The sequence below is a fragment of the Mixophyes fleayi genome, chromosome 3 (assembly GCF_038048845.1).
Source record: "Mixophyes fleayi isolate aMixFle1 chromosome 3, aMixFle1.hap1, whole genome shotgun sequence".
NCBI lineage: Eukaryota > Metazoa > Chordata > Amphibia > Anura > Limnodynastidae > Mixophyes > Mixophyes fleayi.
The window spans coordinates 148,329,069-148,347,956 of NC_134404.1; the positions used below are offsets into that span (position 1 = coordinate 148,329,069).

Below are 18,888 nucleotides of genomic sequence, written 5' to 3' on the forward strand. Positions count from 1 at the left end.
TATAAATTCACCAACGTCATTGTCATTAGTGGGCGGGGGTAAGGAACGTGAAGGGTTACCCTCCCCATCAGTCACATAAATGTGCCAAGCTCTCCATTTGATCAGCGGGGACGATGTTGAGGTGGAGTATTGGAACCCCCAGGGTTTCTATTTCAAAATTTAAATTGATTTTAGAGATCACCTTGGCCAGGTAGGGGAGAGAAGAGGCTGTTTCCATGCATGAGCTATAGCTGCTTTGGTTGCTATCAATATTTGGCCTGTCACGTATCTATGCCAACTGGGGAGAGAAGGGGGATAGTATTGCAGTAAAGCTAATTCTGGCGTGGGGAGGACTGAGAGTGGCCAAGAGCTGTGCTTATCAATTGAAAAACCTTGTTCCATAGAGGCTTTACTAGAGGGCATGACCAAAATATATGGAAAATATCACCCCGCTCAGAACAATTGCGCCAACATAGCGGGGATATGGAAGGCCAAATTTGATGAAGTTTGTCTGGGGTGGCGTACATTCTATTCAATAATTTTACCAGCATCTCCGTATGATTCAGGCACTTGGACATTTTAAAGGAGTTGTCAAAAATATGCTCCCAGTCTTCTTCTGACAATTCTAACTGGATGGCTGATTTCCATTGGATCTGAGGTTTAGACTTAGATGTCGTATTACTGAGACCCAGCAAGGTTTTATACCAGAGGGTAATGCTGGCTCTACTAGCCCCTTTAGTTAACGGGGAGTGATACCTGGCCAGGGGAGGACCTATTGCCATATGTCTCAACGGAGGTGAGGTTAATTAATGCCTGATTTGGAGATATTTATAAAAATTGCCTTTAGGGAGCAAATATCGGGCACTGAGATGAGAGTAGGAGAAGAGCTCACCTTTGTCCAGCAGGTGACCTAGAGTCTGAATACCCCTACTGATCCATCCAGATAGATTAAAGTCTGGTATTTGTTTGGCGACCATCTGTAGGGACACACCTGTCGTGGGACGCAGCAGCCCCTCAGTATCCTGGCATAACCGATCCCACACAGTCAAGGAGTCTCTAATAAGAGCCAGCAAGGTCTCCCCGGGAGGTCTCCACTGAGGAGGTACCCACAAAAGATCCGTCAAAGGGAACTCTGGGATATATGCTGATTCCAAGTCAACCCAGGGTTTCACCCCCCCCCCCCCCCCTTCCCCCGGTAGGTACCAGTCACGAACCTGGGACAAAATACAGGCCTCATGGTATTTTGTCAGATGAGGGAGGGTCAGCCCTCCTTGTCTTTTCCCTCTAGTCATGCGTTGAATAGCAATACGGGGGGGTTTAGACTTCCAGACATATGTTTTCAACAGGGAGGACAATTTGGCTAGCAGGGGAAGACGAAATGGAAGCAAGCGGAATAAATACATTAGTTTAGGGAGAAGCATCATATTAAACGCAGAGATCCTGACTAACCAAGAGATCGCAAAACAAATCCAGGAACCTATAAGCTTCAATAATTGTTGATGTAATATAGAGAAGTTGTGTTCTATAATTGAGTCTAGATGAGGGGTAATTTGGATCCCAAGACGTAAGTCCAGTAGTCTTCCAAGAATAGCTAAATTTATCTTTCAAAACTTGTAATTTGTCCACCGGGACGTTTATAGGGAGGACTTCTGTCTTTGAGGTATTCAACTTATAAGGGGAGGCTTTCCCAAACTGAAGCAGCAGATCCTGGATCGCTGGCAATGAGGTCTCCGGGTCAGTCACAAATAGGAGCACGTCATCAGCGAATAGACACACTTTATGGGATGTCCCTTTTACCTCTAACCCTGAGCATCTTTGGTCAAGTCTTATCCGTGCAGCCAGCGGTTCAATGGCCATCAGATATATTATGGGGGACATGGGGCAACCCTGCCGGGTCCCATTTGTGATTGCAAAGTTTATAGAGAGAAATCCATCACTATACACTCGCGCTGAAGGGTTCGAATATAGGGACAGTATGGCGTTTAGGATATTACCGGCAAATCCGAAGGTATGAAGCACCTGAGTCATGTAAGACCAGTGTAACCTATCGAACGCCTTTTCAGCGTCTAGAGAAAGCAGTAACATGTTATCGTTATTTTTATGACATTGTTCTATTAGATGCAATATACGTCTCGAATTATCAGGGCCCTGTGTACCTGTCACAAAACCCACCTGGTCCGGATGAATCCGTTTCGGGATGATCGGAGCGAGTCTGTTGGCAATCAGTTTTGCAAAAATTTTAACAGTATTTAAAAGGGCTATGGAACGATAGTTCTTGCAGTCAGTAGGGTCTTTTCCGGGTTTGGGGATTACTACTATATGAGATTCTAACATCTCAGATGGGAAGGAACCAGAGTGGGTTCCAGCCTCATATAATTGGAGAAGGATAGGTGTCAGTACCTCTTGGAATGTGGAGAAGAATGACTTACTATATCCATCAGGACCAGGTGCCTTATTCTTTGGGAGTTGTTTAATAACCCTGTCTATCTCCTCCAGGGACCAAGGGGCATTTAGTTCTGCCCCGGCTGATGGGTAGAAGTGTCAGTACGTAGATTATATAAGTCTGTATAGAAGGCTGCAAAAGAATCTGCTATAGCTTTAGGATTAGTAATCCTAGTACCCTCGGAAGTCGGAATGGTTTTAATACGATTCCGGGCTTGCAGGCCTCTGAGTTTACGTGCCAACAAACCGCTCGCTCTGTTACACGCTACGTAGTATTTTTGGCGTAGCTTAGCTAGTGCCATTTGGGTACGTTGCATAAGTAACTTTTGCAGTTCGGCTTTGACCTGTGTTCTCTCGAGATTTAATGCTTTAGACGGATGTGTTTTGTTCTGAGTGTCTAAAAGTTTAAGTTTCGTCTCCAGTTTCGTCTGTAAGTACATGTTCGCCTTATGGAGTCTGGAGGCTAATTGAATAATTCTGCCCCGAACTACGGTCTTTACTCACTGGTGCGCCCTAAAAGCGGAAGTATCAGCTGGGTCATTAGTTTGTGTGAAAGAGTAAATAGCATCTGTTATCTCTAATTTCGCCTCGAGCGAGAGTAACAGGTGTTCTGGTAGCCGCCATGGCCGTAACGCAAAGGGTATTCGGTTAGATTTCCATGACCACATCACAGGAGCGTGGTCGGACCATGACATGGGAAGAATCTGTGTTTTGTAAGGACCATTTGTCAGAAAGGATGAGGTCAATCCTAGAGTAAGTATTTTGTACTGTAGAAAAATAGGTGTAATCTCTATCTTTAGGGTTAGCTGTTCTCCAGACGTCATATAAACCGAATTCAGCCAAAAGTCTACCCAGGGCCATATCCGAGGTGGAGGAGGATTGTGACTGTTTAGATCCTGATTTTAGAGATCTGTCTAATTTGGGCTCCACTACCAGATTGAAGTCACCCATAATCATCAAACTACCTCTTTTAACCTTTTCAATCAGGGCTAGGGTGTTTTTCAGGAAGTGAAGTTGTCTGGAGTTAGGTGCATAAAGTGACACTAAAGTTATCCATTTCTCATTCAGTTGACCTATAACTATCAGGTATCTACCCATCTTGTCTTCCACTGTATTGGAGAGTTTAAAAGAACATTTCGAACTAAATAAAATGGCTACCCCACATTTTTTATGTGGCCCTTTAGCAGTATAGCATATAGGAAACCGCCGATCCCTAAGGACAGGGGGGAGCTTTGGCAGCAAAGTGTGTCTCCTGAATTGCTATTATGTCAGCTTTCAATTTATGAAATGATGTTAACGCCAGCCTACGTTTAACAGGGGAATTAAGCCTTCTAGCGTTCTGAGACAAAAATGTAACCATCACTTAGCAAGAGGGGTTAAAGGCATATCGACTATAAAGCTATCTATGAGGCATCGGTCAGAGATGACCTAGCCTTTTAATGGAATCAAAATTTTTGTCTTCAGGTGCTGTGTTCCAAAGGGTGAGAGGAGGGACAAACGAGGGGCGGTTATATATCCCCTCTGGGGATGGGGAAAAAAAATAATCCCAAACATGGGATTAACATTTTTGCCGGAGAGGGGAAATACCGGCAAAATCACACACTTGGGGTGCCCGACCAGGGCCAGTCAGCACCACCACCCGCATGCGTAACCCAATTCTTAACCTACCGTCAAATAGATAAATAAATATGAGCACATAACAGAATCTATCCCACAGTATGCATAACATAACGAGCAAATATACAGTGTTTCTAAATTCCCCAATCACAAGGAAATACTATGTATAAAAGTATCATAAGGGAGATTATTCATATCAGACCCCATAGTATTATACAAGTATACATATAGATCTGGTGAGAAGTAGACATCTCCTTTCCTATAAATGAAATGACCAGGTAACTATCACAGCAGTGGGAAATATAAATGATATACAAGCTATACATAGACTAACTTTGTAGTGAATTAGAGCTCCCTCTAGCTATATTATAACAAATATACAAAATGCCGATGAGGGCAAAAAAAATAAAAATCAAATCAAATATAACCTTAACCGATGGATGTGTCGGTACAGAATTGTCTCTCTATTATAGATCAGTCTCTGAAGGCCATGGAGTCGCTACAGTCGTATGTTAGACCTTATTAAAGACCAGAGAGATCTAGGCGGTCTTGATAAGAGATTGTTCCAACGGATCTCGCTGTATTATCCTTAAGTTGAGGGGATAGAGTCCCAGAAGAGTTTGTAGATGTCTGTCCAACAGCTACTTACGCTTCCTTAGGAGGAATGTGTACTTGAAACTCAGACCGAACAAGAAAGAACTCAATTCGAACTCTGGATCTCCTCACGGATTGGAGATTCTCTGCATCTTGAACCCCCCTGGGTAAACCAGTCGTTAGAAATGTGGGGTCTAGCTTTGGGGTCAAGTTGCGATATCTGAAGGTTCCAGGATTCTAGGAGTTTTGTCCCTTCTTCAACTGAGTTTATGATGTGTAGCACATTATTCCTGTAGACCATCAATTTCACTGGGAACCCCCATCTATATGAAATGTCATTACTTCTTAGGGCTCTTGTAACTGGTTGAAAAGCTCTTCGCTTCGCCACAGTATGCTGGGAAAAGTCTGGGAATGCTTGGATGTCTTGAAGGAGATCTGTGCCTTCTGCTTCACTGGCCGCCCGCAGAATGCGTTCCTTGATATGGAAAAAGTGAACGCATAATAAGGCATCTCTGGGAACGGTGTCCGGCGTTCTCCTATTTTTAGGAAGCCAGTGAATGCGGTCAATAGTTAGGTCTAGTATGGAAGCTGAAGGAAGAAGTTTCTGAAACAGATTTGTGGCAAAGGATGGTAGCTCTGCATTAGAAATCTTATCTGGTATTCCCCGAATCTTGAGGTTGTTACGACGCAATCTGTCTTCCATGTCCGCCATCTTATCTCCCATAGTGATTACCTCTGCCTCCAATTGCTCATGGGAAGTAATTAGCTCATTATGTGAAGAGACCAGTTCTTCTGATTTGTTCTCCAGATGTACCGTCCTGGAGCCCATTGCCGCAACCTCTGCTTGAATGGCTTTCATAGAGGCTCTCGGTTCCGTTGATAAATCGGCTTTCAAAGAAGCTAATAAAGATTGCATTGACTTTAAATGAGATCTGAGCCTCAGGATAGGTCATACGAGTAGCGGACTCAGAGGGCGGGGTGGATGTCGAAGCAGCATCCAGCTATTCAGAGTCGTCTCCCTGTCCACTCCCCGTATCCCGGAGGGGGGTATAGATTGCTGTTTGTTCTATCTGAAGAAAGTGAGCTGCGCAGTTGCGCTAGGTGGATTAAGCTTTTTAATCTTTTTGATCCGTCTCGGAGCCATCGGAGTAAATTATCAGTGCTCCCTGTTTAATGAGAATAACCAATAAATAGGTCGTTTCAACTTAGCAGACAAGGAGATAGAACGAGATATCCAGTCAGAGATCTATATTATTATAGATAAAGGAGTCAGTTAGTTTTGGAGTAATTCTTCAGTGCTGTAATATTGACCCAACATGGAGCTTAATCCCAGGATCTGGTAAGGCTCATTCTCGCCGAATAGGACACATGCGGGTGGTGGTCAGAGCATCATGTATATTACATGGAAATTTTTAGCTAGAACTGGATTCACTGATATTCGGCAGCTGTCACCCAGTCAGTACATTGCAATAAGTCATTTGACCACTAGATGGCAGGCAACCCCTGTGAATGGGTCTGAACGTGGATCTATAAAGCAGTTACAGCTTGGGCACTAGAAGTATTGATGTAATTGAATACAGCAGTTGACTTTATCTGATCAGGGACTGCAGCAGGCAGGTGCTGTAAAGATAAGTTATAGACTCAGTCTAGTAAACAGCCATACAGGCATACATCAAGCAGCTCATCTCATCTGGGGGAGTTTTCAGGAACAAGCAGTATTCAGTAGCAGTGTTCAGACCCCTCTCAGGGAACCCCAGACTGACCTGGTGTACAAAATCGACAGGATGACCAGCCAATTCTGCCCACAGCTCACTTGATCTCCTGCTGGCGATCCACCGCTGTTCTCCGCTGTCAATCAGCCTCCAGTCTGCTCCCAGAGTGCACTTATTCAATTCCCAGACCGGAAGTGAAGCCTGCAATGGCGCCCCGCTACTTCCGGTCCAGCGTGCCCCGGACAGAAGCCCCGAACCAGGCCAGGCAGACAGACCTCCAGCCGGGGACCAGCCCTCCAGGTAGGCTCTCCGCCTAAGCGCTCTAGATGCCGCCGCGAGATCAGTGTCCCGGCACCCCTTCTAAGTTCACTGCTTATTAGCTCTCCGGGGATATAACGAACGTGGTTTTCCGGCTGGCGGGTCTGCAGCACTTCCCACACTATTTCAATCCGTCTGGGCAAACAGGGTGGCCGCTTAGTTCTGTATTAGCGCCGATATAGGTATCAATTTCTCGGAGCTCTCCCCAGACACGTCCACCTCCCCTGATCTTTTGTTTTAATGTTTATGCAGCGCCAGTATCCTCTGCAGTGCTTTAAAATTGGTTACAGTAATGCAACAAAACTGGGTGCTACCAGGTAATAAGGCCCATCTTAAAAATGTATCTGTAATTTATACATTTTGTGCTGGCAAATGTGTAAAATAGTCATGACAACAAAGGAGAACAATGGACATATTTTAAGGATGCAGTTTAACACTTTCTATATACAACTGGTGCACCGCACCTTTTACCAATGCCATCTATTGTAGTGGTATCACGTTACCGCATGCGAAGAAGTGTGTGCTTTGTTCTAAAAATTTGAACTTTCCGTAAAAATTTTAGAACGCAATGATACCAACTAGCTTTTAAGAATTTAATAATTTTAATGTAGTTTCCAGGTGTTCACAACTAAAAAAGTGCACTAACAGGAGATGTGGGTAAATCCTAGCAGAGGGTAGAGATTACAAGTAGGATGTTAACTTGGCCCAATATCATGCCTCGAGGTTTTTATGCTGTGTAAATTTTCCACTAAATTTAGTACTATACATACATGTAGCTGCAATATAATGTCCTTTCAACAGTATTTACGTTTTAACTGAAGTGTTGGCTCTTATCAATGTCCTTTCACTTTGTTATTTATATGTATGAATTAAAAAAAATATATATAGTAGATTTTAATATCACATACTGCATTTGCTTCCAGCTATACCGTTGCCACACTACACTTTTCCCTATGTAGTAAGATTACTCCTCTATCGCAAAGGACATAGACCATCACAGTATGACCCAACATATGATGCAAGCTGATTGTATGCGCCTCTCCACAGCACAAAGGGTTGAGCCTGAGCTGATAAAGTATGGGGATAGCAGCCCAATAATTCTGTCTGGCTCCAAAACTGCCATTAAAAGTCCGTTAACATAAAGTCAACATGGCACTTTAAGGGTCAGGGTCACCATATGCAACATAGCTGTTCCTGTTTCTAGTATCAGAAGTGCTGTAGACTTCTATAGTAACTCATTTTGGAGCACATTGCTGCTCTTTTTCCTCTGCCAGCTGACACTTTTCTGGAAGAGTGTCAGGGTTTTGAAAAAGTGCAGGAATGCCTGAATATCGGTTAGCGTAATCTCTGCATGTATATTTTCCAAACAATGTGTATTAAAATATAATTAAACTTTGATGTTTGTAATGTCACCAATTTTGGCTCTCATTCCAATCCAAGTAGGTTTATAAGCATAGTTAAGACAGACCGCCCTGACATGGGAATGGTATGCTCTGGGGAAAAAAATAGCTGCTAATAATTATTATTGAAGAGTGTATATTTTAACTTGATTATAGTAGTAAATGTAGTAAGACTAGTGAATCTAATGATTCTTGACTAAAGGTTTTCCTTACAACAGCCTTAATAAGTAAAATTAATTTTCCCTGACAGTACACTGTGTTTATAAACTTGCATTTCAATAAATCATCTTGACTATTCCTCAACCATGAAAATGCTTAATGAATTTGACTTTCCCCTTTCAATCATGCCTGATGCACAGTGAAGAATAATTTTGGCATATGAACTGTACATCTGAAATAGCGAATTTCTTAGACTCCAAGCCAGCATACTTTGCATACATACAACTGGTATTTATGTAATACAAGCACACCTCTTAAATTTTTCTGTATTCTGGGGTATGTAAAGCTGATTAATTTAAATGTTTTTTGCATGCAAGCTCCCCTTACGCCACACTAGAATATCAGAGGGTTCATCCCTTGGGACACTACCCTGCACTCAAGGCAGCAGCATCCAGTACATAGTGTGACAGGGAATGACGACTTCTTGCTGCAGGAAAGACAAAAATAAATAAAGGGAGAAATGCCACCCAGACTTTGTTTGGGTGCAACTTGTTTCCAATGGCTTGTTGGCCTTCATGTCCTTGTGGTGTTGGAGAAGGCCAACTGACTGAACTATAACAGTACGTGTCTTTTTGCTAGATTTCCTTATGTTAATTATGCACATATTATAGAACTAAAGATCTGTCTTTGACATGTATGACACGTATACCTGTCTGGAATAAAATATTTTTTGGTTTTTGTGCATTATATAGGGCCCTAAAATAGGTTTTACCTTATCCCTTATTTCCCCTCAATTGTAAATCAATATATTATTTTTTTTTCTTTTGTAAGTCTAGGAGACAGTGTTGTCTCAACATGGCTCCATCTAGAGTACGGGCAGGACATATTAAGAGTCAGCATTTGCAGCTTATACTTTAATAGTGTCATTACGTCCTTCATGTGTACTACTGACAGTCAGATATTACCTTAGTGATTGCCATTAAAGTGGTTGTGCAGACTTATCAGCTACTTCAGAATGTGTAACGTTGTGCAGATCCCTAGTTGAAAACTCCTCACCCTGGTCTTGTGTAGTAACCGTAGCATACGTCTCCATATTACAGACCTATGTAGACAGGATAACAGAACAACTGGATCATCTGCTGGTTATCCTCAGTCCAGTGAATTCCTCATCAATGTTAAATAAGTAATATGAACATGCAAGACTATATTGTACAAAAAATATTCCTTAGCCACAGAATTTAGAATTCAGAAGTCTATACTTTGCATCCGTTACCTATAATTTATATAATTAAATTTTTTTGGTGCATTTTTTTTTCTGTATTTCTAACTTCAAGGTTACATACATTGGGTGAAGAGATTTATTAGCAGATGAGACATGATTTAGGTAAAAAAAAAGAAAGCATTTGATAGAAATTGGGAAAGGCTAGTATTTTTTTCCCCCCTGTAGTTATACATCTATGTGATGGGCAGCAATGTGATTAACACTGTTACCTCACAGTGCTGGGTTTGTGGGTTCAATTCCTACTAGGATACCATCTGTGTTTTCACCTTGATTGCGTGGGTTTCCACTGGGTGCTCCGGTTTCCATCCACAGTCCATAGATATAGTGGTAAGTTACTTGGCTTCTGATTAAAGTACCCCGTGTGTGTCTGTCTCCATGTGCTATGGAATATTTATTGTAAGCTCCACTGTGATGTGCTTCATAATATTTAGGTGGTATGTGAATACCTCTTAAGTAATATAAGGTTGGAGGATGTATATGTTGAGGTATTGAAAATAACCTTCCTCTGTAATGGATTGATATTGTGTTATTGTTGGTGAGAGCGGGCACAGTGTAACATGATTAACAAAAATAAAATAGTAAAACCAGTACATATCACATTGATTTGACTATATGTAAAATTAAATATACAAAATGGATTACCCTGACCTGCCTGTATATACTTTGTGATTAGATTCCATCAGAGGTGTCGTTAGCCTTTGGCACCTGTGGTCCATGCTCTGGTCTCCAGGATTATTGTGCAACTTGAGACTGCAATTCTCTTTCTCCTCTCTATTTTTATAAGCTCAAACATGCAGGTTATGTGTAGTGCTATGGCTAGTCATTTGGTCTTTGTTTAAATACTGTTTCTGGTTTTATGGCTGTTAGTGAAAGTAGTGAGTGAAAATTAGATGGTTGCTTATGGATAGCATTGCTGTATGCTTGTGAGCAGTGATGGCTTTTAATAGAGAGAAATGGTACAAATTTGATAGTTAAGAACCATTTTACTGTTGAAAGTGGGGCTAAAATAATACACAATACACACCAACCATGAACATTAATTATCTACTTGCAACCTCACAGTGTAAATTGTCCCTTATTCACTTATTTTGTGATAAGTTTTCTGCATGAATAAAATCTAACCATTGGGGCGCTGGAGCTTACCTTTTAGGAGAGATATGGGGAAAGTAAAGCGATATGTTTAGGAACGACCAAGAACCTATAACTTTTCTCTGCTTATCAATAGTGAAAATTGCTATTGCATTCCTGGTTGTACATTATTCAGTCACCCATTAATACTTGACCACAGTTTATTGGTATTTGCTTCCAAAAGAGTTATGCAGGACAGATACATGGATGTTACATTTTCTTTCAAAGGAACTTTTAATGCTTTTGCTAGTATTAAAAATATATTTTGTTTTCAATGACCTCAAAAGCCATTATATCAAATTTTGTTCATACTTGTATGAGTGAGGCAAGGACTGATGTGATTCAGTATTCTCTGTACAGTGCTGTAAAATATGGTGCCACTCTATAAATAAACTTTAATATGCTTGTTCTGCAAAGAAAACCTATTTAAGTGTTGTGTGTGTAAATAACATTTTTACATTAAAATACATCAATTAAGGTATCTCTAAAGTATTGCATATTCCACTAGGTAATTTTGTGAACCCACCTTGCAACAAAATGTTTGTTTCCTCATATTTTTCTTTTTGTCTCCCTGTGAGCACTTGCCAATGGACTAATTCCTACTCTGCTGAGCAGGGAAAGAAAACATCTGAGCCTATATAATGTAACTTCTCTTCCTTTTAGTGTTTAGCCCAGCTGAATAGGTAGTGTGTGTATTGTTTGGAAGGAATTGCCACAGACATACAGGGGGAAATTCAATTCTCTGCGTTCTAGAGCGGCGGGGGCTGCTCTTAATTACCTTTACGATGCTAATTTTAATGCAGATTTTTGCTTGCAGCACACAGAGCTACGAGGAAAAAAATAACATTGAGATTACTGTAGAAACAGTAATAGTGCACACTGTTACTTTTGTAACGGAATTCTCCCCACAGTATTGTGCAAAAGTTTTAGGCAGGTTTGGACACAATTCTGCAAAGTAAGAATGCTTTTATAAATAGAAGTGTTAATAGTTTATTTGTATCAATTAACAAAATGCAAAGTGAATGAACAGAAGAGAAATCTAAATCAAATCAATATTTATACCCTTTGCCTTCGGAACAGCATCGATACATCAATTCTTCTAAGTACATTTGCACATAGTTTTTGAAGGAACTTGGCAGGGAGGTTGTTCCAAACATCTTTGAGAACTAACCACAGATCTTCTGTGGACATAGGCTTGCTCAAATCCTTCTGTCTTTTCATGTAATCCCAGACAGACTGGGGTCTTGCTGCAGAATAAATTTGAAGCCAAGCAGATTCCTCCCTGATGGTATTGCATGATGGATAAGTACCTGCCTGTATTTCTCAGCATTGAGGACAACATTAACTCTGACCAAATCCCCAACTCCTTTTGCTGAAATGCAGCCTCAAACCTGCAAGGAAGTGTGGGTCTGTCAACAATGACTATGGATAATCTGCTCAGCTGCACAGTGTCAGCACCTGGGTGTTCTAGTGTCTTTGGACAGAGAACTCATTTTGCCCGCATTTACTACTAAAGTATAGTACCAAACGGCCCAGGGAGACACCTCTGTCCTGGTAGGCATCCCCAACTGAGTGACACTTCCTAGAACTACTAAGTTAAGGGTAAACAAGCATTCCAGCAAATAAGTAGCACAGATACAATTTAACTAGCAGATTTGAAAGTCCTTACACTATAATATTGTGATTATGCCTGCAGGCTCAAGAGGCACAATAATAGCATAGATGGGCCTAATATTCTGCACTGTTATAACCTGCTCTGCAAACCAGGAACTCTTTCATGGGGAGCCCCTGTGCAGATCCACACAGATGCTGTCCTCTGTTAGCCTGCACACAACCCAACAAGTGTACTATATAGTAACCATACCAAAAACAAATGGCAAACTGCCTAATGAAAAAATCCTCAAAAGGAGATAATACAATAGTCAATCCAAAAGTTCAATTCATGAATGGAGCAGAAACAGTTCAGAATGATGAAATTAGTTCATTTTCTGAATTCAATCAAATTTTGATGACTCATTTGGTGAAGAAACAGCGTAGTACATCAACGTGGGGATTTCTGAGCAGCAGCACCTGATGAAAATCGGCTCACAATCATTATAGAAAGGGTGGAACATGTGCCATATAGTTAGATATAGCTATATAGGGGAAATATGTCTTAGGGTTTGTTGTTATATGTTTGGATGATATATGAGTGCATTCATTTTATCTTCTGGGCCATATCTGGTATTTAGAACATGTGATTTGGTGTGAGATATTTGCTATTTTAAGATTACGATTCAGGAATGTCTTCATTTTTTATAGTAGTATGTACCAGTTCTGTTATTTTTCATGTTTATTTACTTTATTACTTTAAGCTACATTCCGTTCAGAATATTTGTTGTTGGTATGTTTACTGGGAAACTCCCATGGCATTTACATTTTTTTAAAAAAAATTGTTAATATAATTTAAGTTGTATTAAAATATTTGTAATTAAGCTGTTTATAACTAACTTTTGGATGTACTTAAATTTTCAAACAACATTGGTCTTTGTTCTAGAGAGAGGTATATTTTTTAATAATTCAACGTTAACAATAAGCCAAGAGGTGCTGTGTAGTTTGGTTCTTTACACTTCTGGGTACAATCTTCCAAGACAATGTCATATTATACTATTAAACTAGGGTAGTAAATATATTTAGTATATACTTAAATCGCACATACTTATTCTGAGACTTTTTTTCTACTCTATATTAGAATAAACTCTTATGCTCAGTGAAAGCACACACAGTGTAGCTACGATTATGGACCATATTTCACACCACTCTGTTCAATAAGCCCTTGTTCTGATACCCCATAGAAAAAAGTTTCAGAGCGAGTATGTTAGGTTTAAGTTGCAGAGCAATCCTAGACATATGTGGTCCAACTTACATCACCACCACCAAAACAAGATTACATTTTGAGTGAATCAATTTGCAGTCCAACTTCTTTTCCCCGCCTGCTGCTCTCTGCTAGCCTCTACACTGGCTTCCTAACTGATTCAGCATCTAACTCTTTACACTTACGACTTCTCTCCTACCTACATATCCAACTCATTTCCATCCACACTCCTGCATCCAGTCTAAGCCTTCCAGTCCTCCTGACTTTCCTGCCTCTGCATCACCCACCTCTTCTTTCCCAGTCAGTTTAACCCTCTGTGTCCTTCCATGCTTTCTAGAATGCAAGCTCTCACAAGCAGGACCCTCTGCTAATGTTTTCGTTTTGTAATTATGTTAATTTTGTTTTAATTTATTTAATTTTGTCACTTTTATACTTAGATTATTTTACTATTTTGTTGTATATCTATTGGATTCTATTAAGTGTAATAAATTTTACATTCAACCTCGCCATGATAATATGCTTGCTAGAATTAAAGACTAGTTTATTTTATTTTAATACAACTTACATCCAATACTTTTACATAAGTTTCCCCTTAAATATAGGTTTCATAATGATCGGATATGTATACATTTGTGTGTGTGTGTGTATATTTGTGTGTGTGTGTATATATTTACACACACACGCGCGCACACACACACACACGCACGTGTTTTTTTTTTAAGGTTGGGAAGTACATTGGACCAATATTCCAGATCATTCATGTCCTAAGGCCTTTGCTTATGAACTGCTTTATTAATTTTAGACCATGTTGTATTTAGGGATGAGGACTGAGGTTATTGCAGTATGCTGGTTTTTCTATCTGGCAACCATTACTTTTTGCTTTTGAAGTATGTTTGGACTAATTGTTTTGTTGGAAGTTCCACCTAAGGTACAGCTCTCTGGTAGTGACAGTCATGTTGTGTGCCAAAATATGCTGATAACCTTGATGATACGAAGGACCCCAGCAAAACACCTCCATAAAATCAACAATTCACAACCACATTTCACATTTTATATAGGTCCTTTATTTGTACGCCTACTGCTTTTGACACCAAATGTATGGATGTGTTGGCAGAGAGTTTAATTTTTCGTCTGTAATCATAGCACCTGTTTCAAATTGATGTCCAAATGGTGTTTAAAGAAAAGACCATTATCTTCAATTTGTTTTTGGTTATTACAAATAACTTTTTTTATTGTAACGCTTTAATTTGCATGTTGGCATGAAGGTACCATCTAAGTCAACATACACTGCATATTCCAGCTTAATTACAAATTAAAAAATAGACAATAATTGATTACATCAGTACTCACCACCCTGTTTTTATACTTGTATTAAAGTAATTCTATCGTTTTAAAATAAGCATTGCCCAATCAATTCTATGTGTTTCCAAAGCACAAAGTGATTTTTTTTTAGCAGATGTAAATAGTCAACAATTCAATACATTATTATATTATGATAATGTACAGTACAGCACAGCCAATACCAAAAGATAAGTACATACCAATGCTATCGCATGCGCTTTCTGCGCACCCACGGGACCCGGTGGACAGTATATCTGTTAGAATACTGTGTCAGAGTTGACTGAGAACCAGGGGGTGTGCAGCGATGATTATTTACAGTACAGTGTTACACTTGAACAATAGAGATGACGTAGATTGTTTCTATAGGTCCAGATGTTGAGTGGGTCCAGGGTAAACAGATCATAGGTTGATTCAATCTAAGGAATCCAAAGGTGGGGGTCGTCTCTCCAGGGGGTCTGCTCCTTTCATAGCCAGCATCATACAAAGGATTATTCCCTAATATCGATAACTAAAGTATGCAATGTGCGATCTCTTCGCCGACTGCACCGGACAGCTGCTGATGAATAGGGTTTCAGTATGATACCAGACATGCCACCTTTCCCACAACCTGAACCCTATATATCACTGAAGCGTACGTATAATCATTATATATATTATATACACATATATGTGTATATGTGTGTATATATATATATATATATATATATATATATACTACTAATAAATCAAATATTATCTGCTCATAAATTACAGTGTAACGGTACCAATATGAATACGAATTATATAGATAACTAAATGTTGTAATGCGAGTGTGTGCGTGTGTATTTTACCGTGCGATCGCATCACGCCGCGTGTTACGTGGCGTACGCTTCGCAATCGCACGGCAAACCAATATTAAACCAATATACTTTCGTTCATCCAATTATACGACTTCGACACTTGCTTTGAATGATTTTTGATTTTCATGCTGAAGTTGTTTATTTTATTTGACATAAGACATTGCATAAAATGTTTGTGTTGATCTGTGGTAAGAGTTATCAAATTAATCTGCTTAGATAATGTGAGGAAATAAAATACTGCAAATGGTGAATGGAGTGAATTTGTTTTTGTAGCCCCCTGGTGCTATAAGAATAAGAAGAGCTATGTTGTCTTTGAAGTAAGTTTAATTTGAGGGGGAGATGTCCCTTTTAAACTTTTTACAACTCATTGTAGTCAACATATTTTCATACATTGATACATGCTTCACCAGGTGTAATTTAAGTAAGCTGATTACAACATTTGTGTGTAATAATTAGTTGTAGATGTTTCATGGTTTTAGATGCCAAAATTTCACTTTATTACAAAAGCCATTTGACAGACTGCTTGTATTTGTATTCTCTCCATGCAGTGTAGGTGTAGCATTGTGACAGGAGGCATGCAGTAAATTTCCCAGTTGAGATCTGTTTCAACACAGATGTGATCTTTGTCTTATTAAAAGCCAACAGTTTGAATATAAATGGTGTAGTCCTCACTTATGTGCACATTCTAAATCAAAGGGCAGAACAGAGCAATATGTTGTGGAGGCATTTACCTTTAAATCATTAGTTCAACATTTCATAAACCATGTACTTGAATTTGAAGTCTGTGAATGTCATCAGTACATTCCACCCCCAGTTTCTCACACACACACACACTTGTTTTTATTGTGAGGACCCATGTCTGGAACACGACACAGACACCCCTTCCTAATTGTCAGCTGGACAATCATATGGGTATGTGTAGGAGCTGTTTGATCAAAGTCAAACTGTAAATCTCAAGTGGTAATTCTGGTAACACACTGTTGACACAGACTGCAAGGTGGGGAAAGTTTGATGTGTTTTGGGCGTCTGAAGACATCCACATACTCGCATACACCAAGCGATGGAGGTTACAGTCATGTTCAACCACTGCGTATCGTTGCAACAAATTTTATTTCTCTTTACAGCTGTTATACTATTCATTATGTAGAGTTTCACAGCTGTCAAGTTTTGATCTTTCAGTGCTGATGGCTCAGCCATGATGCATGCGACGCAATCATGCTTTGTACACACCCGGCATGTTTGGATAAACTTGATCGTGTGCTTCTCCACAGCTTGAGTTCAATCTCTGTCCCAGGTTTTTCTCTGCACTGCATTACGATCTGAAAGAAAGCCAAGTGGTCCATTACAAATCTGCGAAAAACAGAAAGGCAACATGTTTTTGCATAATAAAACTGCTACATCGACCTGTGGAAGCCTTGGCTGGGCACTAGTCCAGTGTTACCAGGTCCCTATACAGTCTCCCTTCTGACATGGAAGTGACCGGCATGTTTTTAGTTTTCTGAGAAATAAGTATTGGACAAAATTCTCTAGTTACTGCCATATTGCCATTACTTTATAGCTTTGAGATAATGCTATAACATTCCCCTAAAGGGGATCTCACTGGCTGATCCCAACACTTATTACGTGTGATAGAGTAAGCATCCAAATTCGCCACACGTGGCTGACCAGATTGGATAAGATTTTCTTTGTTTGATCCATTGTCAGTACTGGTACATTGTGATGGGTACAATTTCTGTAGAATAAGTTTGTATTGTAATATAGAATACCTAATGATTTATTTGTCAAACAGACATTTAAATATTTTTTGTTATTTTCTTTTGTAAGAACTTTCTTAATAATTTTCATCAGACAGTATTGGAAGACCAAGTATGAACACTGGGGACCAAAGGAAATGACAACCTATAATCCAATCAGGGATTTTTTTTTATTTTTTTTTTAAAGTTAATTTACTATGGATTTTATTTGTTTTTCAGTTGTCAGCCCGGTCCCTTCCAATAGTACAATCAGATGAAAGACTGCAACCTTTACTTAGTCACCTCAGGTATGTTCCTTGGGCATATTGTTTTGACATTTTAAATGTGTTTAAAGACACATGATGTTATCAAACCTTCTATTAGGTAGGATGGACTTCCAATTGTGTTTCCTGGGTCATTAGTGGAAGAAATGAAAAGTTTATTTTCAATTTGCATGCAAAGTAGTTAAACCGCAGGCAAGCATTGCATCCAATTCACAAATCTGGAAGTTTCATCATTTTGTCAATATAATGCACCACCTGGCTACAACATAGCTGTCGCTGCGTGCAGACGAAGTTGATTAGCACAACCTGTTGGTGTAAAATTAGCTCACCCACTGTCCATACCTACAGAGCATTCACATCAATGGGCATAAAGCTGATGCCCATACTTTCGTATTGGTTTTCCAGCTGCCACTTTAACAGACAGTCCATGCCAGCTGAAATTGACTTACACAGTAACTAAACCAGATATTGAGTTGTAATAGTGAAAATACTGTTCTCATAATCACAAACAAGTAAGAGTGTAAAGTCATGAACAAGAATCCGCACATGCAACTCGCATTCATGCAGACATAGAACCCTGCTCTCTATTAAAGACACAGCCCACACTGTTTGGATGAATTTAAACAGGATTAAGAGCTAAAAAACTGACACGTTCAGAATACTTCTAATAATCACACAATAGCCCATCTCCTCTTTTCTAAATATGGGATCATCATGGGCACTAATCACTCCCAACAAAGAAATAGGCATTTGCACATGTGAAAAAGTTCATTTTAGTAATCATTGGTTAACATTTCATCTTAAAATGTGACCATAAAAAATTAATATTATGGAATCTTCAGAACACTGACATGATGGAGGTGTTAGGACTTTGAAAGTAGGGTTTTAGCCTACTGGACACCCCTTCACATCAAGTCAAAACTATTTTAGAAGAAATTCTACCTTACATTCTCTCATTTCAATTAAATTTGGTATAATAAATGCTGCCGTGGGTGTAAAGAAAACCCCCAAATCTTAGGCTGATATGTACTCTGGTTTAAAAGTTATATGCATTTAAAGCAGCAATTTTTTTCCATTAAAAACTCCTGTTTTAACGTTTTTTTAATTTGCATTTGTAGCTCACCTGATTGAGCTAGTGAGTTGGGTAAGGTCTCATTTTAAAGCTCTCTTTATGGGCATACGTATGATATATAACACAGCAGTATC

General features: G+C 39.6%; 1 protein-coding gene across 3 annotated transcripts in view; it reads left to right on the forward strand.

The window, feature by feature from the left end:
- PRIM2 (DNA primase subunit 2) overlaps nucleotides 1-18,888 on the forward strand; it is a 140,447-nt gene that overhangs the window by 69,449 nt on the left and 52,110 nt on the right. For all 3 annotated transcript variants that reach the window (XM_075202562.1, XM_075202563.1, XM_075202564.1), the window contains exon 8: nucleotides 17,639-17,706. In XM_075202562.1, the coding sequence (XP_075058663.1) occupies nucleotides 17,639-17,706 (68 nt within the window). The remainder of the gene's footprint in view (nucleotides 1-17,638; nucleotides 17,707-18,888) is intronic.